Source organism: Hypomesus nipponensis, chromosome 15, assembly GCF_054491055.1.
Source record: "Hypomesus nipponensis isolate SF chromosome 15, ASM5449105v1, whole genome shotgun sequence".
NCBI lineage: Eukaryota > Metazoa > Chordata > Actinopteri > Osmeriformes > Osmeridae > Hypomesus > Hypomesus nipponensis.
In genome coordinates this window covers 15,842,501-15,869,672 of record NC_140375.1, presented here as the reverse complement: position 1 = coordinate 15,869,672, position 27,172 = coordinate 15,842,501, and the positions used below count along the sequence as shown (strand labels likewise).

At 45.6% G+C, this 27,172-nt stretch overlaps 4 protein-coding genes and 1 long non-coding RNA gene across 5 annotated transcripts in view; 3 read left to right on the top strand and 2 right to left on the bottom strand.

Moving 5' to 3' along the window:
• Positions 1-281: 281 nt before the first annotated feature.
• On the top strand, positions 282-5,861 carry LOC146257781 (uncharacterized). The gene is made up of 2 exons (XM_084674805.1): positions 282-830; positions 4,449-5,861. The coding sequence occupies exons 1-2, from the start codon at positions 282-284 to the stop codon at positions 4,755-4,757; spliced, it is 858 nt and encodes a 285-aa protein (XP_084530931.1). The 3' UTR covers positions 4,758-5,861.
• A 1,427-nt stretch (positions 5,862-7,288) lies between these two features.
• LOC146257780 (uncharacterized) lies at positions 7,289-9,865 on the bottom strand. Its single transcript, XR_014729974.1, has 3 exons — positions 9,691-9,865; positions 9,314-9,368; positions 7,289-9,121 (listed from the first exon to the last, which is right to left on the bottom strand). It is a non-coding gene; the product is annotated as an uncharacterized LOC146257780 (long non-coding RNA).
• Positions 9,866-10,252: 387 nt separating this feature from the next.
• Positions 10,253-11,485, top strand: LOC146257779 (CD209 antigen-like protein A). The gene is made up of 4 exons (XM_084674804.1): positions 10,253-10,326; positions 10,566-10,737; positions 10,861-10,967; positions 11,178-11,485. Exons 1-4 carry the CDS (start codon positions 10,253-10,255, stop codon positions 11,332-11,334), a joined length of 510 nt encoding a protein of 169 aa, XP_084530930.1. The 3' UTR covers positions 11,335-11,485.
• Positions 11,486-12,665: 1,180 nt separating this feature from the next.
• The window catches only part of nox4 (NADPH oxidase 4), a 19,887-nt gene continuing 5,380 nt past the window's right edge, over positions 12,666-27,172 (bottom strand). Inside the window, 12 exon segments of the mRNA XM_084674578.1 lie at positions 12,666-14,315; positions 14,453-14,553; positions 16,140-16,208; positions 17,177-17,285; positions 17,474-17,593; positions 23,250-23,331; positions 24,511-24,571; positions 25,444-25,506; positions 25,676-25,840; positions 26,156-26,239; positions 26,242-26,317; positions 26,490-26,570. Coding sequence (XP_084530704.1) covers positions 14,195-14,315; positions 14,453-14,553; positions 16,140-16,208; positions 17,177-17,285; positions 17,474-17,593; positions 23,250-23,331; positions 24,511-24,571; positions 25,444-25,506; positions 25,676-25,840; positions 26,156-26,239; positions 26,242-26,317; positions 26,490-26,570 — 1,132 coding nt within the window. The 3' untranslated portion in view covers positions 12,666-14,194.
• On the top strand, positions 18,837-22,042 carry LOC146257778 (uncharacterized). The gene is made up of 6 exons (XM_084674580.1): positions 18,837-19,541; positions 19,628-19,720; positions 19,948-20,355; positions 20,459-20,601; positions 20,837-20,943; positions 21,193-22,042. The coding sequence occupies exons 1-6, from the start codon at positions 19,454-19,456 to the stop codon at positions 21,347-21,349; spliced, it is 996 nt and encodes a 331-aa protein (XP_084530706.1). The 5' UTR covers positions 18,837-19,453; the 3' UTR covers positions 21,350-22,042.

Sequence of the window (27,172 nt, the reverse complement as noted above, 5' to 3'; positions counted from 1 at the left end):
CTACATGTGAAAGCTGAGTTCTCATTAACTTGGAACTGTTTCTTCCAGATCTCCTACTGGCCAATCATACTTGATCATGGGCAGAGACTAGACAGAAGAGACACTTTAAGGCTCCAGAGAGACCACAGAGACTCAACCAGAGAGACCACAGATAGAGTCTCAACCAGACAGACTACAGATAGACTCAACCAGACAGAGGATCAACCAGATAAAAACAAACTTCCAGAGACTAGATCCAGGATCCAGAGAGACCAGACAGAGAACAAAGAGAGAGCTGAGTTATGAAGACACATCACTGTGATACATGTGGGAAGAGCCTTTTCTCATCCAGTAGCCTCAAGGATCACATGAGGATGCACACTGGAGAGAAACCCTACAGCTGTGACCTCTGTGATAAAACCTTTACCCATACTAGCAGTTTAACAGTTCACAGCAGGATCCATACTGGAGAGAAGCCCTACAGCTGTGACCTTTGTGGTAAAACCTTTAGGCAGGCTTCCACTTTGGAAGCGCACCTCAGGATCCACACTGGAGAGAAGCCCTACAGCTGTGACCTCTGTGGTAAAACCTTTAGGCAGGCTTCCACTTTGGAAGCGCACCTCAGGATCCACACTGGAGAGAAGCCCTACAGCTGTGATCTCTGTGGTAAAACCTTTAGCCATGCTAGTAGTGTCACAGTTCACAGCAGGATCCACACTGGAGAGAGGCCCTACAGCTGTGACCTCTGTGGTAAAACCTTTAAGCATGCTTCCACTTTGGAAAATCACCTCAGGACTCACACTGGAGAGAAGCCCTACAGCTGTGACCTCTGTGGTAAAACCTTTAGCCATGCTAGTAGTGTCACAGTTCACAGCAGGATACACACTGGAGAGAAACCCTACAACTGTGACCTCTGTGACTATTTGGGTAAAACAAAGGACCATCTGAAGAGTCACCTGCGTGTCCACCATGGAAAACCCCCAAAGCAGTGATGTCTGGGGCCAAGCTTTCCCAGCAGTCACCACCTGCTGGAATAACTACTGGACTACAACAAAATCCCAAATACTCTGCTGTTAGACTGCTACTGCCAAGTTTTCTTCCATTTTGTTCTAACTTTTATTGAGGTAAGACTGTTTAGCCTGTGTTACAAACTTGGTCTAGGGGGGAAGGCTGTAACACTACACAAACAAGACAGAACACACATGCAAACAGAGCAAGGGACGTAACAGCCTGTGTTCTGCACTTCTCTTTAACCAACTGTCTTTGGAGGAGGGGAGCCCTGAACCCAAGGTTTCTTCAATTTTTTCCAAAATTTTCCTTGTCTTCCTTGAGGGTTTAGGTTTGGTTGAAGGGAGGTTCTATGGGCATATGTGAAGCCCTCTGTGACATTTCTTGTTAAAAGTGTTACAAATAAATTATATTTGAATTTTATAATCAGTCGTCCAATGCACACCGATCTTTATCCATTGATGAAGAATTCAGACGCACTTCTCTGTATTTACATTTGCAAGTAAAGGGTCAAAAGACTGGATGGTTCTCAAACAAAGGGGTTTATTGTCCTATTTACCAGATGATAGCCTGATAACCGGGCAGTTTACACCCTTCTCTCTACCTCACTGGAAGATGAAGACTGGAACAGATGTGTTAAACACAGGGCTGGGCGGTAGGCCTATGTCCTAAGATTTACGTCATCACGTTATAATGTTGTAGCGCGGACGGTAATGGTAGGCTATATATCAAGATATATTAGGGTTTTTTCAATAATATTTGTAATCAACGTCTTTCAATAGAATGCAATCCGCACCGGCCATAATCTGCCGCACTCGACCGGGTTTGGATGGAGTAGGCTAAGGCAGGTTTCGCATGAATTAACTTTCTTTAAATGTGTGGTCAATTAAAAGTGTAAACTGTTTAATTACGAAGCATTTGTTTGTAGGAGTCAGGGGCGATTCTAAAACCTTTATCAGACCTCCTCTCAGATCTACTCAGCACCCAATGAGAATGTGAAATGAATACAGTGCCTTGCAAAAGAGCTAAACCCCCTTGCTAATATAAATCCCTAATTTCACTGGATAACAATTAATATGTATTATTATGAAAAATACTAAAATAATTTTAAAATTAAGGATGTCCCTTTCTTTATGAACTACCAGCATCAAATGATAAAAAACAATATACATTCTTTTTTTTATCATTTTCAGGGGTGGTGAGATGCTTGATCACCCCTAAAAAGGGTCTAGGGGGGGTTCCACTTAGCCTATAGAATGGTCATAACTTTTAAACAAAACGATCTATCTGCTGTTCTACATTACCCTCATAATTGTGTGTTTCATATGCTGTACGTTTCCATCTATCTTGTAATAAAGTGGTTGAAAGTTTTACGGACGGAGAAGATTATTGTAAAAATTGCTGTTTGAAATCTTCTTGATAAAGGATGATTTGCCTTAAATAATCACGCCAACATCTATAGAACTAGAAAAGCCCCTTCTCTTCGAAATGGTCTAACAGTTCAAGTGTACGATTTAATACGAACATTTATGAAAATGATGCATGCATGCCTATCATTGTAGCCTTTTTACCGTGCTGGTGCCATCTGGTGCTTCAAATATACAACTGCATCTCGAGTGTTGTATTCTTGACTTTACAGTCATTTGTTTGTATCCACGGTTGTGAGCTCTAAATCTATTTATGCTAGTTGTGATACGTAAGCTGGCGTTTCCTTACGTTTTAACATTTATTGTGAGACCTAATGTGTTTAAAGATCAAAGCTCTGTTGCAGTTCTAACAACTATCAAGGTAAGTACTAGCATTATATGCGTTGCCTTTGACGTTGTATCCAGGATTTGAGACTGTGCCTGTGCCTGGTTTTTAACTCATTTCGGTGCTAGCTCGGCTAGCTGTACTTCCATTGTGTTGTTTGCTAGATTCAGTGCTTGTCTTTATTAATGGGATTTGTTAGTACGTTGTGAAAAGTGTATGTAATATAATTTTATGTTATTTAGATGCAGACAGTGTTGTGAGTCTCAAGGTACTTACTCCATTTTTGTGAACTTTAATTTGACCGCCCTCGTGGGCAGCATCAAGATAGTGTGCTGTGTGTTCTGTATTGCTGCAGTGGAGCCAATATAAGTTGAAAACAAGAGAAGCAGTGTACTCACTCACTTTTCATTTACGATTTGGAGGCCATAGAGTAAACAATGTCCATACTCAAGCTGCATGGCCCTCTGAACAACCTTCTGATACCATGTTACCTGTGCATGGTGGCCACAATGGTTAAAATAGGATAACCTAGTAATACTGTGTCTTCCAATTTAGCTAGATGGGTCATTTATTTTATTTCTTCTACTACTAGCCTATAACAAATCAGTTGTGTGAGCGTGGTATATGCCCATAATCTTCCACTTCAGTACTTCATTCAGTATTATTCATGTTACTGGATTTTTGAAGTTACGACTTAAGGCGCTCATAGCACACACACAGCCTCCCTTCCTGAGAGTCCCTGTTAATTTGCCACCACGTCGTCAACTACTCTTTCTTCCATCTTTTCCTCACTCGTTCCCATGGCCCTGTCATGGTCACTCTCACTCGCTCTCCTCAGCATGTTGTTTCTGCTTCTCTGAGCCAGCCACCTCTCCTCCTTTCTCTACACAGCTATGCTGACGTGGAAGCAGCTAAATCTGTTGCTAAATGTTTTTATCTTTTTCTCCCTTTACTTTTCTGCGCCTCCTTGCGCAGAAACTAAAAATGCCTACCCTTCCTTTAATCATATTGGCTATTATTATTTGAAAGAAACTCTAATTACTATGAGGAGTTGTATGCCAGAGATTACATTTTTGTCACAATGTTGTTTTTCTCCAGTAAAACCAAACCTGAGAAACATACACCTCTCACCAAATGATCAACATTACATATGCAAAGTGGACATTATGACAGACTAAAGAGTTACATTTAATCATTTTTTTCTTCCTACATATGTGAAAGCTGAGTTCTCATTAACTTGGAACTGTTTCTTCCAGATCTCCTACTGGCCAATCATACTTGATCATGGGCAGAGACTAGACAGAGAAGACACCTTAAGGCTCCAGAAAGACTACAGATGTTCAACCAGAGAGACTACAGAGACACAACCAGAGAGACTGCAGATAGAGACTCAACCAGAAACAGCAGTTACCAGACAGAGGATCAACCAGATAAAAACAAGCTTCCAGAGACTAGATCCAGAGAGACCAGACAGAGAACAAAGAGAGAGCTGAGTTATGAAGACACATCACTGTGATATATGTGGGAAGAGCCTTTCCTCATCCAGTAACCTCAAGGATCACATGAGAATGCACACTGGAGAGAAACCCTACAGATGTGACCTCTGTGGTAAAACCTTTAGCCATGCTAGCAGTTTCACAGTTCACAGCAGGATACACACTGGAGAGAAGCCCTACAGCTGTGACCTCTGTGGTAAAACTTTTCGCCAGGCTAGCCAATTCACAGTTCACTTCAGGATCCACACTGGAGAGAAGCCCTACAGTTGTGACCTCTGTGGTAAAACCTTTAGGCAGGCTTCCACTTTGGAAAAGCACCACAGGATCCACACTGGAGAGAAGCCCTACAGCTGTGATCTCTGTGGTAAAACCTTTAGCCATGCTAGTAGTGTCACAGTTCACAGCAGGATCCACACTGGAGAGAAGCCCTACAGCTGTGACCTCTGTGGTAAAACCTTTAGACAGACTTCCACTTTGGAAAAGCACCTCAAGATCCACTGGAGAGAAGCCCTACAGCTGTGACCGCTGTGACTATTTAGGTGAAACAAATGGCCATCTGAAGAGTCACCTGCTTGTCCACAGTAGAAAACCCCCAAAGCAGTGATGTCTGGGGCCAAGCTGTCCCAGCAGTCACCACCTGAGAGAACTCCTGTATGACCCACAGCTGGAAGAACTACCGGCCTAAAACAACAAAAATCCCAAATCCTCTGCTGTTAGACTGCTACTCCCAAAGTTTCTTACATTTTGTTCTAACTTTTATTGATGTAAGACTGTTTGGCCTGTGTTACGAACATTGTCTAGGGGGAAAAGCCGTAACACTAGAAAAACACACAAGACAGAACACATGCAAACAGGGCGAGGGATATAACAGCCTGTGTTCTGAACATCTCTTTAAACAAGCGGAGCTGGTTCATGCAGGGGGACGCGAGACATAGCGCCTCATTAGCAGCGTGTCACTGGCAGTGCGTCATCACGCAATAGGGGCACACCTTAGCTGGGCGGGTATTTAATCAGGATATCGCTGCACTCTGCTTGCTAGTGCGACACAAGGTGCTCTGTTTAATCTGCTGCCTCCGCCTCCCCGGCCTCCACCCTTCGCTCTGTGTTTCCTGTTGTGGGGGGAATGCGTCGCTGCTCTCTGCTCGGAGGCCCACTCCGTTGGGTGCGGCAGGGAGCCGATGCAAGCAGAACCATAAAGCCAAATCAAATGTTACAATGATGTATTGTACCGTGTGAATAAAGTATCAAGTAAATACATACTGAGTCCTCCTGCCTGAACCAACTGTCTTCGGAGGAGGGGAGCACTGAACTGCTCCTCCCATGGTGTCTACATTTTTTTCTCTCCCAAAAATGTTCTTGTCTTCCTTGAGAGTTGGTTCAGGGGCAGTTCTACATGTGTGAAGCCCTCTGTGACATTACTAGAAAAATGGTTAATACAAATAAATTAGTTTTGAATGTAATAATCAGTCGTCCAATGCACACCGATCTTTATCCATTGATGAAGAATACGGACGCACTTCTCTGTATTTACATTTGCAAGTAAAGGGTCAAGAGACTGGATGGTTCTGAAACAAAAGGGTTTATTGTCTTATTTACCAGATGATAGCCTGATAACAGGGCAGTTTACACCTTCTCTCCTACCTCATTGCCAGGGAGAGAGAACGAGATGGCATTTCTTTTCATGGATTCTGGGTTTCAGTGAACTTTTGTTCAGTCTTCTCTCCCTTGTAAAGCATGCCCCCTGCTGGTCAGATAAATACTTGAACAATCAGATGGATGGATAGATGTCCTGTAGATGGATGGTGAGTGAGTAAGTGGGTATATTTACATTTATTCATTTAGCAGACGCTTTTATCCGAAGTGACTTATATGCAGGGCTTGCAACTAACCTTTTTCCTTACTGTCCCAAAGTACAAAATTAACCGTCCCAAACTGAACCTGACCTGTCCCAAAATGTACATTTTTGTGTTTTGTCATTCTGACATGGGTCTAGGTTATTTGCAACACTAAGTCATACAGTTGTGGGGCTCAAATCATTGTCTGGATTTTAATGTGAATACATACACAATAAAATACACAATTTTCTTGCTTGTTTCATGCTGAGGCTAACACAATTCTGGGTGTGGCTGTAGTAAATAAGTTTCGAAAGGTTGAAAAAATATTTGATATTGGAGTCAGATGGCTGGGCGGTGAGGGAGTCGGGCTAGTAATCAGAAGGTTGCCTGATCGATTCCCCATAGTGCAAATTGACGTTGTGTCCTTGGGCAAGGCACTCCACCCTACTTGCCACGGGAAGAATGTCCCTGTACTTACTGTAAGTCGCTCTGGATAAGAGTGTTTGCTAAATGACTAAAATGTAAATGTCTGCTAAATGTAAGATGACTAAATGATGAGTCCTATATATCTGTTAATATAACTAAAGGTTTGACGGTTATATACAATTATACCGACATCTGTGGGCATCGCAATACTGTAATAAACATGACAAATCATCAAGGGGTACCCTGATTAGTTATTGGACGGGCTACCTGTCTGTCTACCTCCCTACCTGAGCGCACTCTGCCCCTCTACTCAATGCTCACACTGTAGTTGTGTGGGAGTGGCTTTGAAGAGGGTAGGTGGGATATTTTGGTTTGAATCGTGTCAAACACAAACTAAAAATAGCTAGCTTTGCAAAACTTGCCTACCCTTCCTTTAATCATAGGCTATTATTTAGGTTTATTGTTCTATTTTCATTTACCAGATGATAGCATGCTAACAGGGCAGTTTACACCCTTCTCTCTACCTCATTTACATTTAGTCATTTAGCAGACGCTCTTATCCAGAGCGACTTACAGTAAGTACAGGGACATTCTCCCTGAGGCAAGTAGGGTGACATGCCTTGCCCAAGGACACAATGTCATGTGCACTTCATGCACACTTCCCTCACTGGAAGATGAAGACTGGAACAGAGATGTGTTAAACACAGGGCAGTAGGCATATGTCCTAAAATTTACGTAATCACTGTATAATTTTGTAGCACAGACGGTAATGATAGGCTATATCACGATAAACAAGTTTTAGTCATCTTTAATTATTTGCAACACTATTTAAGTATTCCACACAGTCGTGGTGCTCAAATCATTGTGAATACATGCACAATAAAATACACAATTTTATTGCTTGTTTCATGGTGGGGCTAACACAATTCTTGGTGTGGCAGTAGTAAAAAAAGTTTCTGAAGGTTGAAAATATTTTTTTCCTTTTCAAAAAAGTATGTTTGCATCATTAATGAGCACTTGATGAGGACTCTACTACTCTACTAAACTATTGTGCTCTGCTTTACTCTGCTCTGTCTTAGGTTTCTCTGTCCTCTCCTCCTCTCCTATCACTGTGTGTAAATAAAGTTTTGGGAAAACAAAGTTTTAGGGAAACTTTTTTTATTTTATTTTTGAGAAAAAAAAATCCCCCAAAAGTTTCTCAAGGTTTGAAAACCGTAAAAAAAAAAAAAAAAAAAAACGTTTTGAAAGGTTGAATTAATATTTTCGAAAATGTTGGTATTTGTGTTTACTGGCTTGTCGGCAGTGGTCATGGGCATATGCAGGGTTTTAAAAATACCAAAGTCCAAAAACTAAGTTTGCTAGTGGGTTGGAATTAATGTTTGCTGGTAGATAGTTGGTTTACTCGTGATGGACGACCACTGTTTGACAAAGCGTGACTGCGTAACGTGGAGCAGCGCATAACACATGAATACACTGTTCATAGTTTATGGAATTTCAAGCTAGGGATAAATGTGATTATATGTTTCACCCACCTTGTGTTTAAACGTATTGAACCACTGGTGTATGCAATCTATATTGTTATGGTCTATCATCCTAGCCTGGCTCTGCCCTCCTACGTACTTCCACTCAATTAGGATTTTGCTTCTGTACCAGGTCTGGGAGCTCGGCTCTGAAGTCGGTTTCCAGAAACAACATTTTTGTAGGTCCAATCAGCGAACAGAGGTAGTGGCTGAGAACGGTGACGTTAATGTCGTGCACTAGTTTGAGTAGTTCAGTAATGGCGGCGGAGAAAGATGCGAGCGAAACTATTCTGCGGTTGTGGCAACGCTGCCGAATATCCATAGGTTAAAGCCGGAGCAAGAATATTCCTTGCTTAGTTTTGTTGGTGGCAATGATGTTGTGGCCCTCCTCCCCAAAGGGTTTGGGAAAAGTTTGATTTTCCAGCTACTACAGCTAGCTCCGTTACAGTAGTAGTGAAGGAGTTGGCTAAGGCAAACGCTTGCGATTGGTTATGGCAAATCAGAGTGGCTCTGGGCGGATCCAATAGTTTTAAACTTCAACAGAGGACCCGCCTTCAAGGAAGTTAACGTTTGTCAATGGAAAGATCCCAGACCCTCTGTACAAATGAAATGTACGAGGGTCTGGTTAGGACCAGGCTACTATCATCCTGCAGTCTTCCCAAAGTCTGTGTTGAACTGTCCCAGACATATTTTTCATCGTCAGGGGACGACGGGATGTCGTTTAATTCGAGCCCTGGTTAATATGAGTAAGTGACTGCATCTGACTCACTGCACTCAGTCGGTCGGTCTGGCTGAAGAAGAGGTGCAGGTTGAGGTAGTCTGGTCTGTTTTCCTGTCACATTCTGGGGTAAACAGGGAAGAGCATGGACCATGTATGGACCACCTTACCACAGGGGTGGGTTCGATTCAAGCCCTGGCCTGCATGTCCTCCCCTCCCCTACATTTCCTGTCCTTCTACACTCTCCAGTCCCTTGACCTTTGACCCCCAGAGCTGAACTTGCGGTGCAGGGTGCACAGCTGCTCAGCAAACCAGTAGAAGGACTGGAGCTCCCTGCACACCCAAACAAAGTACAGCCTCCTCAGTCTGAACGTCCTCCAGCTGTCTCTGAAAAAGGAGGAGAGGGAGAGATGGATAGAGAGAGAGAAGGGGAGGGATGGAGAATGTGAGGTAGAAGTGGAAGAAGGAGGAGGTGGGAGAGGGGAAAAAGGGGAAGGGAGAGGGTATGAAAAGTATTGTATTTATAAATAGTAATAACAATCAATTCCTTACACACCCGCCCGCCACACACCGACTGACCTCGTAGTTAAACACATCCTCTGACGGACTACCAAATGGACCATCCACGTACAGCCTACACACACGGGGGGCGGGACAACCACACAAAGCAGCAAATGAGTAAGACAGAAACAGAGGAGGCCAATAAGAATGATCATCAGTGATTACAAACACACTCACACTATGACTGTGAGTTTCCATCCCAATTATAAAAAATGAAATAATAAAGAAGAAAAACATATTTTGTCTTCACACAATAACATTTGGTCCAACTGATTCGAAATCGAAACCAGGGTGTCTTTCTATAAACCGCATGAGTATATATATATATATCTGGACCGCTAAAGAGGAAGTGGTCTTGAAGTGGAAGCAGCGTCTTTACAAACTATTCAACTTACTTTTTCTCACCCTGTATTCTCTTGTTGGTTGTGTTGTGGACTCAAATGTGCTCTTTCTATGGTCCAAGGTCAGTTGATGTGGACAAGAAGTATTTCTGTATGTCGTAGTCGATTATAAAAAAGGTCTTACTTTATTTTGCCTGGATTGAAATACATTCACTAGGCAGTCTCATCTCCAGAGACAAACCCCAAAAACTAACATGGCAGGGAGAGATATTTATACAAGACATGTACGTCATACAAATATTTCATCGGCAATCGGCCTGGAACCCTGATACACAGATAGGCCTATTTCACAATACATGTTGCAAACGCAGCTGCTCCATGTCGCTTTGACCTATGAGGGTATCAGCGCTGGAACAGAGCATACTTCTTCTTATAAGACTACGCCCTGAGGCTTTTGGCAGGCCTACTAGGCCAGCCCTTAGGCTGTTATTTTGTTAGATATTGAAATGAGACATACTGTTGTAGGCTGACTTGTATCATGTGATACAGAGTTTGCATTAAACTACTACAGTTGTCTGAAACAAATTCACACTTTCAGCATCCTGTGTGAAATTGCATGTCTCTGAGACAACAGAGCACCATACAGCATCAAGAACTTGGTAAACTGAGACCAGGGCAGATCATGGAGATGTTAGACAACATATATGCCAATGTTAAAAAACATGTGAAGTTCAGTGATCCAGGAGAAACTACAGGTACTAAACCATCAGGTAAATCACAGTGATCTGTGCGGATCATGTAGTCTAAGTATCATTCCAGTGGACAAGACAGTGAAAAACAGTGAGAGGCTTATGAATTAGTCCCAAAAAGCTAAATGCTGTCCTTGAAGGCAAATGTGTCAGTTATTTCAATAACCCCACACTTTGAAGGAGACATTTGACATCTCTCTTGTTCACAGACCGATCTTGTCCTGATGGGTGGAGAACGTTTAATAGAAGTTGTTACTTCCTGTCTGATGAGAAACAATCCTGGGAGGACAGCAGGCAGGACTGCAGGAGGAGAGGAGCTGACCTGGTGATCCTAGAAACCCCTGATGAACAGGTGTGTGTGTGGTCTTGTTTCCCTACCTGATAGTAAACTATGAAAAACATTACCTTGCGGATACATTTTCTTGGGCCCACTCACTGTAACTATCAATGTAAATATCTGTACCTTCCATTGCAGGAGGTCATCTCTTCCTTCTTAGGTAAAACATCCCCTTGGATTGGTCTGAGTGACAGAGACAGTGAGGGTACCTGGAAGTGGGTAGATGGGACTGTACCCACCACAACGTAAGAAACAACTGCTCTTCTTTCCTTACACTGTGTAACTCTCGTACCCTGACTGGAATGATGTCTCTTGTATGGAAGTGTGTGGATGCTCTGTGAGAAAACACCTAACCAGTAGCTCCTGTTCTGCCTGTTAGGCGACAGCATCTGTCTCATGGTTTACCAACCAAACTGTCACAACATTGTCTGTGTGCTTCTCTTCGGACCCCACAGGTACTGGAGGCACACTCAGCCTGACAATGGAGGAGGGGATCCCATGTGGGGGGAGGAAGACTGTGCTTATATTGATTCTAGCTACAGTCCCAAACGTAACTGGAATGATTTCTCTTGTACCACTGAGAAAACATGGATTTGTGAGGAAATGGCTTGACACTTCAGGAAGGGAACCTTTTTAGTAGCAGATTTTGTTTGGAATCTTGGGGGGAAAAAGAGATTATTTGGTTTAAGACTGAGCTGTAAGGTAATTTAAAGACATGTTTGAACCTTGAGGGTTTAGGTTGGTTGAGGGGCAGTTCTATGTGAAGCCCTCTGTGACATGCTTGCGTGTAAAAAGGGCTATACAAATAAATATTTGATTTGACCACTGCAATGGTACCTTTTTTGGTCTCGTAAACCCATGAGGTTTGGGGACTTTTGTACATGACACAAAAATAAACATAATGAATCAATCCCCATTCAGTCAAGTCCTAACACCAAATATGCCATTCAGAGATATATTTGATAGCCTATATTCATCAAACATAAAATATGATGAGCCATGCAGACAGAACCAATAACTGTCGGGTTTTATATGAATTTAACTAAAAACAAGGCCCTTGGGGTGAAGAGGGATGAACTACTAATTTTGAAAGTAAAAAAAGGGAACTATAAAGAAAGACGAAGAGAGAAGGAAAGAAATACAGAAAAGGGCGAGGGACTGAGATAGATCATCTATGATCACCATCCACTCTAGACTCAGAGACAGTGGGAGAAGACAGTCACAGCCTGTCTTCTATGCTCCAGCTGATCAAACACTCGTCTTCTGTAGAACCCACACATCCCAACTATTGCATCTATGCCCGCCGTATTTTAAACTGAAACAAGCTATTTTCTTTCATGTTGGTTGTGAACTGAAAGGTTGAATCTCTAAACTGTGAATTTAAACCTGGTAACAGTGGATGGCTACATTTAGAAGACGCCATGTTCCTAATGTTAGACCAGGTCTAGAGAGTTCCCCTGTCAACACCTGTTAACAGACTAACGTGACCACCACCTGGAGCACATGCACACACACACACAGACACACAGTGACTGTACTCAGCTGGAAGACAGTGTATTTGGTTTACAACAGGCCGTGTGAGAGGCGTAAGGGTTTGTCCATGTGGGGGCGCCACTGCAGCCCTCCTTTAACTGCACCCCAACCTTTACAGTCACTGTGCTGCAGATATGATAGCTATGACGGTGTTACTATGCCAACCAGAACTGAATGAACAAAGTAACAATGTCATTAAAGGATAAGATGTTGAGTTTGTATATGGTGAATTCAATCAAAAAGTCTTAATTAAGAACCATTGTGTATGTGTGTGAGATTTGTCTGAGTGGGAACCCACATGTGTCTTCAAACACTAACATACTTTTTTTTGCTTTTTTACAATCGAGTTTTAAAATTTAAAATCCAAGACAGGAAACTGAAAAACAGACATCGTACACGTATGAACCATGTAGTACAACATCTCTTTTAATACTGGTTGCTTGTTGATCTAAAAAAAACAACAAAAAACAATTATACAAGAACTCAAATTCAATATTTAAATATAAATTAAAAATACTAAGTTGATATGGTTGGTTGGTAAGATTTGGTTGAATGTATAAAACTGTTTGCGAAGGCTTGTGGGTAATCAGAATAACCCACAAATATTTTTTTGCATTATAAATAAATGTCATCTAAAAATCCAACTTTCACTAAAGTGGATTTTTCTTCTCTCCACAATCCACAAAAATACTGGCACAGAATCGGTTGTTGAAGACAGATTTTTCTTTTTTTTTTACAGAAAGCTGAAATATTACACAGGAATGTGGAATAAATGTTAATCGTAAACATTTGTTTTTTAAAGATAGTAATGTTGCAGAATATGTCAGCCCTTCAAAAACACCCCGCCTCTCCGGAGGGGAAATCACCATGGCAACCACAGGATGTGCTGGCCGGGCCGGAGGTTCATTCGGCCCGTTGATGTCACGTCCTCATCTCCGTGTTCAGGTGCGCTCATGTGGAGTGCTGTCTGGAGTACAAACTCCTGATCCAATCACCAGCAATCACCCATCCTCTCTCTCCCATCCTCTCTCCCATCCTCTCTCCCATCCTCTCTCCCATCCTCTCTCTCCCATACTCTCTCCCATCCTCTCTCCCATCCTCTCTCCCATCCTCTCTCTCCCATCCACTCTCTCCCATCCACTCTCTCCCATCCACTCTCTCCCATCCACTCTCTACCATCCTCTCTCTCCCATCCACTCTCTCCCATCCACTCTCTCCCATCCACTCTCTCCCATCCACTCTCTACCATCCTCTCTCTCCCATCCACTCTCTACCATCCTCTCTCTCCCATCCACTCTCTCCCATCCACTCTCTCCCATCCACTCTCTACCATCCTCTCTCTCCCATCCACTCTCTACTATCCTCTGTCTCCCATCCTCTCTCTACCATCCTCTCTCTCCCATCCTCTCTCGTATGTGTCCCACATACAGAAATAGGTTTCACAACCCACAGAAGGAGGATGGGAAACAAGTGAGGGGAGACCAGTGAGGAGACCAGTGAGGCAATGAAAGAAGCTGGTCAGTGCTCTAGGATGGAGGCTGGGGGTCAGGGGTGAGGCTGGGTCGGTGCTCTGGGATGTGGGCCGGGTGCAAGGCTGGGTCGGCGCTTCGGGATGGAGGCTGGGGGCAGGGCTGGGTCAGTGCTCTGGGCCGGGGGCAGGGCTGGGTCAGTGCTCTGGCCTGGGGGCAGGGCCGGGGGCAGGGCTGGGTCAGTGCTCTGGCCTGGGGGCAGGGCCGGGGGCAAGGCTGGGTCAGTGCTCTGGGATGGAGGCTGGAGGCAGGGTTGGGTCAGTGCTCTGGGATGGAGGCTGGGGGCAGGGCTGGGTCAGTGCTCTGGGATGGAGGCTGGGGGCAGGGCTGGGTCAGTGCTCTGGGATGGAGGCTGGGGGCAGGTCTGGGTTGACGCTCTGTGCTCTGGTGGGTCTGGGTCGAGTTGCAGCTCAGATGAAGGACTCCTTGTTGAACTCGAACGTGGTTCCGGAGTAGCGGTCAGAGTTACACAGTGTGTGGAGCATCTTGGAGAGACCTTTAGGTCCACAGCAGAAAACCCCTACTCGCTTACTATAAACACACACACACACACAGATAAACACACACAAACACAGATACACACAGGATGTAGAGACAAAGGGCATTATGACAAGATGCATAAGACCAGAAGAAACCAACCAACTGAAACATCCAATCTGCCTACTCACTGCTTATTGGCCCTCCCAATCTCCTCAAACAGCAGCTTCCACTTAGGTCGGCCAATCAGGATTCGGGAGCTGAGAAGGCGGTACTTCTCCTCTGACATGCTCTGAAAACAAACCGAAACCAAAGTACGACACTTTTCAATAAAGATCAAAACTTTCTACGTTTTTTGACAAACTGTAAATTTACCTTTTGACAAACACTTTTTAACACCTTGCCATTCATATATAGTCAGTTATTCTCAGAGTAAGTGCAATTCACATTAGCGCTGTTGAAACAAATACAATAAATAAAAAAATGCCTAGTTTTTTTCTCTATCTCTATGCAGGAACAACTTGCAGAGATAAACAGAGAGAGAGAGCAGGGAAACCTTAGCCGAAAGAAAAAGAACAAGAATGAGAACAAGGAAGTGGAAGAGAGCGAAAGAAAACAACATGGCATTTCCTTTCACGGATTCTGGCTTTCAGTTAACTTTTCTTCAGTCTTCTCTCCCTTGTAAAGCCTGCCCCCTGTTGGTCAGATGAATTCTTGAACAATCAGATGGATGGATGGATAGATGGATGGATGTCGAGTGAGTAAGTGGTTATATGTAAGGCTTGCAACAAACTTTTTTTCCTCACTGTCCCAGTACCATCCTGAAGTGCAAAATGAACCATCCCAAACTGAACTTGACCTGTCCCAAAATGTAAATCTTTGTGCTTTGGCATTCTGACATGTGTCTCGGTTATTTGCAACACAATTTCAATGTGAATATATACACAATATAATACACATTTATCTTGCTTGTTTCATGGTGGGGCTAACACAATTCTGGTGTGGCTGTAGTAAAAACGTTTCTGAAGGTTGAAAATAAATGTGTTTGTTTTTTCAAAAAATATGCATCATTGTGTGAGCACTTGATGAGGACTCTACTAAACTATTGTGCTCTGCTTTACTCTGCTCTGTTTTAGGTTTATCTGTCCTCCCTTCTCCTCTCCTCTCACTGTGAGAGAGAGAGAGAGAGAGAGAGAGAGAGAGAGAGAGAGAAAATGTTTTCCCCAAAAGTTTCTTAAGTTGAAAGGTTGAACTAATATTTTCGAAAAGGTTTTGAAAGGTTTTACAAATATTAAAGTACAATGTTAAAGTACACGTTTTTTGTTGTTACATTTTCGTGAAATTCCTAACGAGTGTCAGTGTCGAGAGCTAGCCGGTCATCTGGATCCTCATTTGGTCAGCTAGCTTGCTCGGTATTTGTCATTACCTTGTCATTACTGGCTTGTCGGCAGTGGTCATGGGCGTATGTATGGTTTGAAAAATACTAAAGTCCAAAATCTAAGTTTGCTAGTGGGTTGGAATGAATGTTAGCTGGTAGCTAGTTTACTCATGATGGACGACCACTTTTTGACGAAGCGTGACAGCGTACCATGGAGCAGCGCATAACACGTGAATGTGAATACACCGTTCATAGTTTATGGAATTTTAAGCTAGAGCTAAATGCGATTATATGTTTCACCCGCCTTGCGTTTAAACGTGTTGAACCACTGTATGCATTTTTATATTGTTATGGTCTATAGACCAGTGGTTGATATATCATCCTGCAGTCTTCGGAAAGTCTGTGTTGAACTGTCCCAGACATCTTTTTCATCATCAGGGGACGACGGGATGTTTATTTTGAGCCCTGGGCCTCGTTATATTTGACTGCATCTGACTCACCTGCAGTCTGTCGGTCTGGCTGAGGAAGAGGTGCAGGTTGAGGTAGTCTGGTCTGTTTTCCTGCCACAGCTACATGGAAACATACAGAGAATGGAACATGACTTATCTCACAATCTACACATACATTACTGCAGCTATTCTCGACCTTTTCCACTTTGCGGCCCACTTGCAGGGGTGTTACAGGTTATGCTAACCCTGAGCTATTTTGCTCTCTCTTAAACCTACAGATTGCGCAGCTTCTCGCTTTTTTCCATTGACCGATAACAGGTTGCTCTCCCAGAGATCTCTCCTGTTTCCAGGTTTTTGTTAGAAACTGAGACGTATTACATTACATTGTCCGTAGGGAACAAATACGACAGACCAAATATTTATTTGAGTTAACTTTAACGACAGCAAGCGCTGAAAGATAATTCAGTAGCTAAAAATGGTTAGCTAGCTCGCCTAGTTACTGCTCAAATCCTAGATAGCTACAGCTGGCCTAGCTAGCTACTTCTACTGTGTGAGTTAGATAAACTTTGCCTTTCGTAATTGTCGATGTAGCTGGAAACATGCTACATCGTACGTTGTACGTTGTACCTTTGTACGTTGTTGATTGTCATTTTGGGAAGGCAACCCTCATACTAAAAAGCATTTTGTGTTTGAGAACTATCACTGCTCGCAACCGGAAGTTGTTGACTTGGCTTATGCAATATGCGGAAGTGATGCGTGCATAGTGGATTGCAGTTGGCGTGGGCGCCTTACAGCATTCTGGGGTGAACATGGTAGAACATGAACCATGTAGGTCTTTACCATAGGGGCCAGGGTTCGATTCCAGCCTTGGCCTTCCCTCTCTCCCCTACATTTCCTGTTCCTTCTTAACTGTCGCTATCACAATAAAGCTAGTGAAATGTATATTTTTAAAAACAGCGCATTCAGACACAATATTTAATTAATTCTTAATGCTCTACAATCTAGATTTTTACCAGATTTACATTTGACAGAAATGCTCAGACAGTGAGTATACTCCAGTCCCTTGACCCTTGACCCCCAGAGCTGACCTTGCGGTGCAGGGTGCACAGCAGCTCAGCAAACCAGTAGAAGGACTGGAGCTCCCTGCACACCCAAACAAAGTACAGCCTCCTCAGTCTAAACGTCCTCCAGCTGTCTCTGAAAAAGGAGGAGAGGGAGAGATGGATAGAGAGAGAGAAGGGGAGGGATGGAGAATGTGAGGTAGAAGTGGAAGAAGGAGGAGGTGGGAGAGGGGAAAAAGGGGAAGGGAGAGGGTATGAAAAGTATTGTATTTATAAATAGTAATAACCAATCAATTCCTCACACAAAGCCAGACAGCCACTTACAGCAGAGTGTGTAGCACGCAGGCGAATGGCGTGACTCCGATCCCGCCCGCCACACACAGACTGACCTCGTAGTTAAACACATCCTCTGACGGACTACCAAATGGACCATCCACGTACAGCCTACACACACGGGGGGCGGGACAACCACACAAAGCAGCAAATGAGTAAGACAGAAACAGAGGAGGCCAATAACAGTGATGGTCAGTGATTACAAACACACTCACACTATGAATATGAGTTTCCAGCCCAATAATAAAAAACGAAATAATGAAGATAAACATATTTTGACTTCACACAATAACATTTTGTCTTACTGCTTCAAATACCTACTGAAATTTGCTATGGTGCCTTTTAACAGGAAATCCCCAACATTTCTAACATTGTGGTTAGAACAAGGAGATGACTATGATAAAGGCATTGGTTTGTATGTATTATTGCTAAGTTGGTAAACATTTCTGTTGAAACTGCTTGGGCTGTTTCTGTCATTCTGTGGAGAGCTTTGCTCTCACTGTCCAGTAAACATTTCTACAGATACCCCTCTTTTTGCTTCCCGAATCACTTTTAAAAATCTAAACGTAGGTGTCTTTCTATTAACTGCATGAGTATACATGTCTGGACAGCTAAAGAGGAAGTGGTCTTGAAGTGGAGGCAGTGTCACGGCCACACCCGTGACACCCTGTTTTTGGATTTGCCCTGCCCTAGTGTTTCCCTGTGTCTGTCATTGTCTTCGCCTGTGTCTCGTTGAGTGGTTTCAGTTCCCTCACACTAACAAGGTGAGTTCCCAGTTACTGTTTTTGAAGAAATAAACCCTTTGTTTGAAGCAATGCCTGGCTACTCCCCTGCGTTTGGGTGCAACACCACCACTCCACGTAAGAGAATGACAAGACCAAGATTAGACCCAGCGGAGAGTTCCCCAAACCCTTTCATAGGGACCCGTCTGGCCCTCGGTAGACCCCGAAGTGTGCAGAAGAAGGCCGACCCCAAGACCCGGCTCCTACCCCGGCTCCGGTCTCGGTCCTACCCCGGCTCCGGTCTCGGTCCTGCCCTGTGCCCCTGCCTCGACCCAAGGTTGTGCCGCCCAGGACCCAGACCACCGAGGCTGTTCCTGCCGGGCAGTCTCGGCCGCCTGCCACCGGTACCCAGCCCCGGTCCCATCCTGTGCCGCAGTCCCGCCCTGTGCCCCTGCCTCGCCCCTGCCCTGTGCCCCTGCCTCGTCCCTGCCCTGTGCCCCTGCCTCGTCCCTGCCCTGTGCCCCTGCCTCGTCCCTGACCTGTGCCCCTGCCTCGTCCCTGCCCTGTGCCCCTGCCTCGTCCCTGCCCTGTGCCCCTGCCTCGTCCCTGCCCTGTGCCCCTGTCTTGCCCCGAGGTTGAGCCGCCCAGCATACAGACCACCGAGGCTGTCTCCCCTGAGGACTTCTGGCCGCCCCCTAATCCGCGCCCTCTCGTCCGTGCCCCCAGACGCCCCCTTGTCCGTGCCCCTAGACGCCCCCTCGTCCACGCCACCAGACGCCACCATGCCACCCCTTCCTCCAGAGGATTCCTGCCGCCTCCTGGGTTGTGTGCAACCTCCATCCCATACCATCACGGCCACAGGTTTTGCCCTGCCTGTTTCCCTTTGTCATGGTCTTCACCTCTTATCTCGTTCAGTGGTTTCAGTTCTCGTTTGTCATAGCATGTCCATCTGTGTCTTGTATTTATGTTCCTGTTTTGTGTCCAGCCTTTGTCTCGTCCTTATCCTTGTTAGTGTGAGTTCCCTGTCTGTTCCTGTTTGTTTAAAGCAATGCCTCTCCTGCATTTGGGTCCTACCCCACCACTCCACGTAACAGGCAGCTTCTTTACAAACCATTAAAAACTTCCTTTTTCTCACCCTGTATTCTCTTGTTGGTTGTCCACAACAATTTCACACTTTGAGCATCAGTCTCTGAGACAACAGAGCACCAGACAGCACCAAGAACCTGGTAAACTGAGACCAGGGCAGATCATGGAGATGTCAGACAACATATATGCCAATGTTAAAAAACATGTGAAGTTGAGTGATCCAGGAGAAACTACAGGTACTAAACCATCAGGTAAATCACAGTGATCTGTGCGGATCAATGTAGTCTAAGGATCATTCCAGTGGAGGAGAAACTATGAACATCTTTGTCCTGGTTAGGTGGTGAGAGCAGACGCTACAAGGCTGCTGTCCTGGGCTCTAGGCTGCTGTCTTTGCTTCTCCTGGCTGGGATCATAGTCTGCTGGACCTACAGTGAGTTTGTTTTTTAGATACCTCAGACACTAATGCTTAGCTGAAGATCACCTGGTCTTGTACCACATGGTATCCCAGATCCTCACCTTTATTAGGAGAGGAGTGGCGAGGGGACAGGTTGCTCTTTGCACGAGCAACATGGATCCCAGGATGTTAATGTAAACCCTGATATTTAGTGCACTCAGGGAGAGCTAAGTAGTTAATATATTTCTCTTGTTCTGTTTTAGATAAAGAGATTGTGCACGGTTTAGAGGAGAGTCTCTTGAACCTGACTGAGGAGAGAGATCAGTTGAACACCAGCCTCTTGAAAATGACTGAGGAGAGAGATCAGTTGAACACCAGACTCTTGACCGTGACCGAGGAGAGAGATCAGTTGAACACCAGACTCTTGACCGTGACCGAGGAGAGAGATCAGTTGAACACCAGACTCTTGACCGTGACCGAGGAGAGAGATCAGTTGAACACCAGACTCTTGAAAATGACTGAGGAGAGAGATCAGTTGAACACCAGACTCTTGAAAATGACTGAGGAGAGAGATCAGTTGAACACCAGACTCTTGACCGTGACCGAGGAGAGAGACCAGTTGAACACCAGACTCTTGACCGTGACCGAGGAGAGAGACCAGTTGAAGACTAGTTAGTCCCAAATAGCTAAACGCTGTCCTTGAGAGTAAATGTGTCAGTTATTTCAATAACCCCACACTGTGAAGGAGACATTTGACATCTCTCTTGTTCACAGAACGATCTTGTCCTGATGGGTGGAGGAAGTTTTGTAACAGTTGTTACTTCCTGTCTGATGAGAAACAATCCTGGGAGGACAGCAAGCAGGACTGCAGGAGGAGAGGAGCTGACCTGGTGATCCTAGAAACCCCTGATGAACAGGTGTGTGTGTGGTCTTGTTTCCCTACCTGATAGTAAACTATGAAAAACTTACCTTGCGGATCAATTTTCTTGGGCCATATCATAGTAAATTTTCGGCCCTCATAAGGTTAGTAAAACAAGTATGTGTGTGTGTCTGGGGGAAAGACAAAATGAGGGGAGAAGCACAATCTATACTCACTGTATCACTCTAACTATCTGTAACTATCAATGTAAATATCTGTACCTTCCATTGCAGGAGGTCATCTCTTCCTTCTTAGGTAAAACATCCCCTTGGATTGGTCTGAGTGACAGAGACAGTGAGGGCAGCTGGAAGTGGGTAGATGGGACTGTACCCTCCACAACGTAAGAAACAACTGCTCTTCTTTCCCTACACTTCCTGTGTAACTCTCGTACCCTGACTGGAATGATATCTCTTGTACGAAGGCTGCTGTCTGCTCTGTGAGAAAACACGTCACCAGTAGCTCCTGTTCTGCCTCTCCCGCCTTCTCTCTCACCCTCTCTCTCACCCTGTATAGGAGACAGCATCTGTCTCATGGTTTACCAACCAAACTGTCACAACATTGCCTGCGTGCTTCTCTTCTGACCCCACAGGTACTGGGGGCACACTCAGCCTGACAATGGAGGAGGGGATCCCATGTGGGGGGAGGAAGACTGTGCTCATATTGATTCTAGCTACAGTCCCAAACGTAACTGGAATGATATATCTTGTACCACTAAGAAAACATGGATCTGTGAGAAAATGGCTTGACACTATCCACGATAGACCAGCATCCAGTATGTACCCCAGGCTTACTGTCTCATAAAGGATAGCTACAGGGTAGAATCCTATGTGAAGCATAATTTAAACTAAAGATAAATGTCACTAAGTGCACGTTAAGGAACATTATCATTAACCCTTTGAGACTGGCAGGATTAAGGGGAAGGCTTTGTCTGTTGTGTGAACTAGGTCAAATTGTTTTTCTGTCCCATCTATGATGATGTAGCAGTTGCAGTTTTCTGTAAAATGTCCTCCATATATGTTAATTTGGTTTGATGAAACTGGATTTATGCTTCAGGAAGGGAACCTTTTTAGTAGCAGATTTTGTTTGGAATCTTGAAGACCGAACTGTAAGTTAATTTTTGTAATTTGAAATTAAAAGACATGTTTGACCACTGCAACGGTACTTTTTTGGTTTCTTAAATCCATGAGTGTTGAGGACTTTTGTTCACGACACAAAAATAAAATAATGAATCAATCATTCCCTATTCAGTCAATTCCTTACACCAAATATGCCATTAAGAGATATATATATTTGATAGCGGATATTTATCAAACATAAAATATGATAAGCCATACAGACAGTATCAATGACTAGACTCAGAGACAGTGGGAGAAGACAGTCACAGCCTGTCTTCTATGCTCCAGCTGATCAAACACTCGTCTTCTGTAGAACCCACACATCCCAACTATTGCATCTATGCCCGCCGTATTTTAAACTGAAACAAGATATTTTCTTTAAATGTTGGTTGTGAACTGAAAAGTAGAACCTCTAAATTAAGCAATAAGCCCCAAGAGGCCGTGGTTTACGCTGATTTTAGAACAGGTAATGGGAGTTGCTAGGCGCGACGCAAAGCAGAGTGCCGAAAACCCCACTCGCGGGGCTTATTGCTTTTCTAAAACTGTTACTACAAATATTTGATACGGTTTCATCAAGAAAAACTATAAGAAACAAAATAGTTTAATAATAAACTGTCATTCTTCCGCTACTACAAAGTATAGTTCCTACATAAATCGTTGCCACGCAACAGCCAGATGGACATCTTTGCCGTATTTTTCAATTTTAAATATTCGATGCGCAGTAATATGGAATGTTAAAGAATGTTATGAGGACAACCTGTGAGGTTATGCTGGATTTTACAATGGCATGGAACGCGATATAGCCAATCACAATCAAGGATGGGAACAACCAGTTTTAGAACTGTGAATTTAAACCTGGTAACAGTAGATGGCTACATTTAGAAGCGGCCATGTTCTTTATGTTAGACCAGGTCTAGAGAGTTCCCCTGTCCACACCTGCTAACAGACTAACGTGACCACCACCTGGAGCACGTCACACACACAGACACACACAGTGACTGTACTCAGCTGGAAGACAGTGTATTTGGTTTACAACAGGCCGTGTGAGAGGCGTAAGGGTTTGTCCTTGTGGGGGCGCCACTGCACACAGCAGAACCCCACACCAAGAGAAAGGAAAAAAAGGCATCGTTCCCAGCACACACACACACAAACATACACACACCAGGGAAAGCAAAGGAGCTAAGGTTAAGAGGTCATGACATGTAACCTCTGAGTGATTCTGAGCCGTCATGGGAAATTATGTCAGCTGTGTCACACACAGACACACACACACGAGTACAGTCACACACACACAAAATATACAAGAAAATACATACACACTATACCCGTGATACACACACACACACACACATTCTGCATGTATGAGCTTAGCCCTACCCACCCGCTCAGCTGGGACTCCTAACATCAACAACAACAACATCAAAGCCACCAACCCCTCCCTTCTCACAAGCTCTCCAAACATCCTCGCCGTTAAAACGCCAGCACACAGACACACCTGCACACACACCTGCACACACACTATTACTCCTACTTTGGGTACGTCCTCTGTTGCACCATGGGAAGGATCTCTGATGCCACCCCTGGCCCAGGAAGCAACAGCTCCTTGAAGCGCTCTGAAGAGGAGAGGAGAGAGGGATGGAAACAATATACAGTATACAGGGAGAGAGAGGCACAGTATACAGGGAGAGAGAGGCACAGTATACAGGGAGAGAGAGGCACAGTATACAGGGAGAGAGAGGCACAGTATACAGGGAGAGAGAGGCACAGTATACAGGGAGAGAGAGGCACAGTATACAGGGAGAGAGAGGCACAGTATACAGGGAGAGAGAGGCACAGTATACAGGGAGAGAGAGGCACAGTATACAGGGAGAGAGAGGCACAGTATACAGGGAGAGAGAGGCACGGTATACAGGGAGAGAGAGGCGCGGTATACAGGGAGAGAGAGGCGCGGTATACAGGGAGAGAGAGGCACGGTATACAGGGAGAGAGAGGCACAGTATACAGGGAGAGAGAGGCACAGTATACAGGGAGAGAGAGGCACAGTATACAGGGAGAGAGAGGCACGGTATACAGGGAGAGAGAGGCACAGTATACAGGGAGAGAGAGGCACAGTATACAGGGAGAGAGACAAGGACATTTAAAGGTTCTATGGGTTGAGAGTTTGTTAGTAGTTTTGGTTAGTTTGGGGTTGTGTTTAGGTTAGTTTAGGGTTGTGTTTTGGTTAGTTTGGGGTTGTGTTTTGGTTAGTTTAGGGTTGTGTTTAGGTTAGTTTAGGGTTGTGTTTAGGTTAGTTTAGGGTTGTGTTTAGGTTAGTTTAGGGTTGTACTGAAGCTTTGTTTTATGCATCCTTACAGCATGATGTCATGGAAGTGCAAAAAGACTGTGCCAACACAAACACACAGATCTTAGTTCACTGTGTGTGTGTGTGTGTGTGTGTGTCTTTATGGGTGTGTGTGAGGGAGAGAGAGAGACAGAAAGAGAACAACAGTGTACTTGTATGTCTAGGCTGGGCAGGTTAGGGCTGGGAGACCTGAAAGCTGAATCAGCAGTTTTGGGGGGAGGGTGACAAGGTCTTGTCTCTCTCTCCAGAATACAGGCATGTGTGTGTGTGTGTGTTTTCTGCCCCTGCTCTACTACTGTGGGAGCCAGGACAGCCCTTAGGCTACTGCACAGAAGCTTCCACAAACACAAACACACACTTCGGAAATGGTTTATCCCCAGAGAGGACGAGAGAGAGGAAATCAAAGCCAACGTCTCCAGACTGAGTTGGTCGGTGCAGCTGCAACACTCACCAGTCCAGTCTCCCACCACACGTAAGTGGACGCCAAAAACCCCACTCTTCTCTGTGGGACACTACAAGCAGAGGTGCACAGAATGAATAACACACCCACACGTGGGTAAGCAAGCATGCACCCATTACACACACACACAGTCCTCTTTGCAGTGTTACGACCCTCAGGGGCCTGTCTGCTTTCTGTCTGCTTCCTGTCAGGGATTCTGTACCCTCCTCAAAATTCCCCCTGCCGCACCAGGCTGGGACACGCTGCTAGCATGTGTGTGTGTGTGTGAGTGAGTGAGTGAGTGAGTGAGTGAGTGAGTGAGTGAGAGAGAGAGAGAGAGAGAGAGAGAGAGAGAGAGAGAGAGAGAGAGAGAGAGAGAGAGAGGGAGGGAGGGAGGGAGGGAGGGAGGGAGGGAGGGAGGGAGGGAGGGAGGGAGGGAGGGAGGGAGGGAGGGAGGGAGGGAGGGAGGGAGGGAGGGAGGGAGAGGGAGAGGGAGAGGGAGAGGGAGAGGGAGAGGGAGAGGGAGAGGGAGAGGGAGAGAGAGAGAGAGAGAGAGAGAGAGAGAGAGAGAGAGAGAGCCGAAGGGTGCAGAAAGTTGTGTTTTTATGTCACGTGTCTAATAAAACACGTCTCTGTAGGAGGCCTGTGTGTGTAGAGCAGGTATGTAGGGAGTGTGGAGGGCAGGGCGGTGTGGAGCTGTCAATCAACCCATACCCCACCAACACACACACACCCTCCAGACTGAAGAAAGAACAGCATGTTCTCTGACAGGGATGGGGGGCACAGTTTGGAGTGTGTGCTGTGTCACGTGTGAGGAATGTATGGAGGAAAGCACAAGCCCCGCCCACACCCACATCTCTGGAAAAATTGAGTTCTGTTTTCCTGAGGGGCTGCCGATTGGTGGATGATTGAGATGATGTCAGTGATGACACCAGGATGACATACCGCTGTCAACGTGAAGGGATGGTTCTCAAACGACGACACTGTCGGACAGTTCAGGACAACGTACTGGGAGAGGGGGAGAAGGAGAGGGAGAGAGGGAGGGAGAGAGAGAGAGAGAGAGAGAGAGAGAGAGAGAGAGAGAGAGAGAGAGGGAGAGAGAGAGAGAGAGGGAGGGTAAGAAAGATCAATCCTCTGAATCTGATGGATCCTGAACTCTGTATGACCTGTCACTCACCTGCCCTGGGCGGGCGTTGAATTCCCTCTTCAACATGCGCACCTCTATGACATCACAAGGGTGTCGGAGAACGGTAACTATGGTGACGGGATCGCTGCTACGGATGTAACGGTAGAGTCTCTCGGCGCAGTACAGACACAGGGGCCCTGATATCCATAGCCAGGTCTGCAACACACACACACACACGCACTTACACACAGCAGTTGCTCACATCCATCTTAATTGCTCCCAGAGCAGTGTAAGGTTTTATGGGACCTCAGTGCTCGATAACGAGAATGTTCACTCAAACAGAGGCCTTGACGTGAGAAGATACAGACTCTCTCCTCACAACCGCCCCCAACCTCCTACTCCCTTACACACCCCTACAGACCCCCTCATAAACCAGACCCTCTCCTTTCAACGCTTCTCAATAGCCCACACACACCCCTCACCATCTCCACACACGCACACACGCACGCAGACACACACACGCAGACACACCTGGGGGTGGTGGGGTTGAAAATGAGCCTCCTCTCCACAGCTCTTCTCAAGCCCCCCCCCCTTGTTCCAGCTCCTCCCCCTAGATGCTCTGGGGACGTCTGATTGGCTCTGAAGCAGCCAGGGGGGTGGGCTTCCACGTTGGTCTGGAACTTCAGAGCTCCCCTATTGAAGGAAAGACAGGAAGGGAAGGATGATTTTCCTGCCAAACCATTCAGCAGTATAGTACAACAAAGGCCAACTACAATACTACTGCTTAGTCAGGTAATTCAATCAAAAATTACAATACTGTTCAAACATACTGGTAATGCAAGTCTGTTATGACCAAAACACCTACCCAATCACATGTACCAGCAGAATGAGATAAAACACTATGAAGAGGTTGTGGGTGTACCAGAAGATCTCATAGTTACACACTCTGGAACACAAAACACATGGTAAAGACACAGCTTCCAGGCACACAGTCAGAACAACAAAGCGACCACCCTCACAGCTTCACTGGTCCTGTGTGAGAAGCATAGAAAGATCAACAGATAGGGCTGGGAGGGGGGAGAGGGGAGGGGGAGGGGGAGGGAGGGAGGGAGGGGGGGGAGGGGGAGAGGGAGGGAGGGATAGGGGGGTAGGGGGAGAGGGAGGGAGGGAGGGGAGGGGGAGAGGGAGGGAGGGTAGGGATAGGGGGGTAGGGGGAGAGGGAGGGAGGGATAGGGGGGTAGGGGGAGAGGGAGGGAGGGAGGGAGGGAGGGAGGGAGGGAGGGAGGGAGGGAGGGAGGGAGGGAGGGAGGGAGGGAGGGAGGGAGGGAGGGAGGGAGGGAGGGAGGGAGGGAGGGAGGGAGGGAGGGAGGGAGGGAGGGAGGGAGGGAGGGAGGGAGGGAGGGAGGGGGCAGACCCTCCACACCACAGTTACAGGCCAGTGTGGGGGTCAACATTAAAGAGGTCAGAACACACAACACCCCCTAATCACCCCACCCCCTACCAGACACCTCCAACGACAAACACCACACAGCACTTCAAACATCCTGA

Bases quoted from the DNA above. Each gene is read 5' to 3' on its own strand.
- LOC146257781 (XM_084674805.1), top strand. From the start codon at position 282: ATGAAGACACATCACTGTGATACATGTGGGAAGAGCCTTTTCTCATCC. The intron at 831-4,448 runs GCTAGTAGTGTC...ACTTTTCGCCAG, and splicing joins GTGGTAAAACCTTTAGCCAT to GCTAGCCAATTCACAGTTCA.
- LOC146257779 (XM_084674804.1), top strand. From the start codon at position 10,253: ATGTCTCTGAGACAACAGAGCACCATACAGCATCAAGAACTTGGTAAA. The intron at 10,327-10,565 runs GTTAGACAACAT...CACACTTTGAAG, and splicing joins CCAGGGCAGATCATGGAGAT to GAGACATTTGACATCTCTCT. The intron at 10,968-11,177 runs GTAAGAAACAAC...CGGACCCCACAG, and splicing joins GGGACTGTACCCACCACAAC to GTACTGGAGGCACACTCAGC.
- LOC146257778 (XM_084674580.1), top strand. From the start codon at position 19,454: ATGGAGATGTCAGACAACATATATGCCAATGTTAAAAAACATGTGAAG. The intron at 19,542-19,627 runs GTAAATCACAGT...TGTCCTGGTTAG, and splicing joins TACAGGTACTAAACCATCAG to GTGGTGAGAGCAGACGCTAC. The intron at 19,721-19,947 runs GTGAGTTTGTTT...GTTCTGTTTTAG, and splicing joins CATAGTCTGCTGGACCTACA to ATAAAGAGATTGTGCACGGT.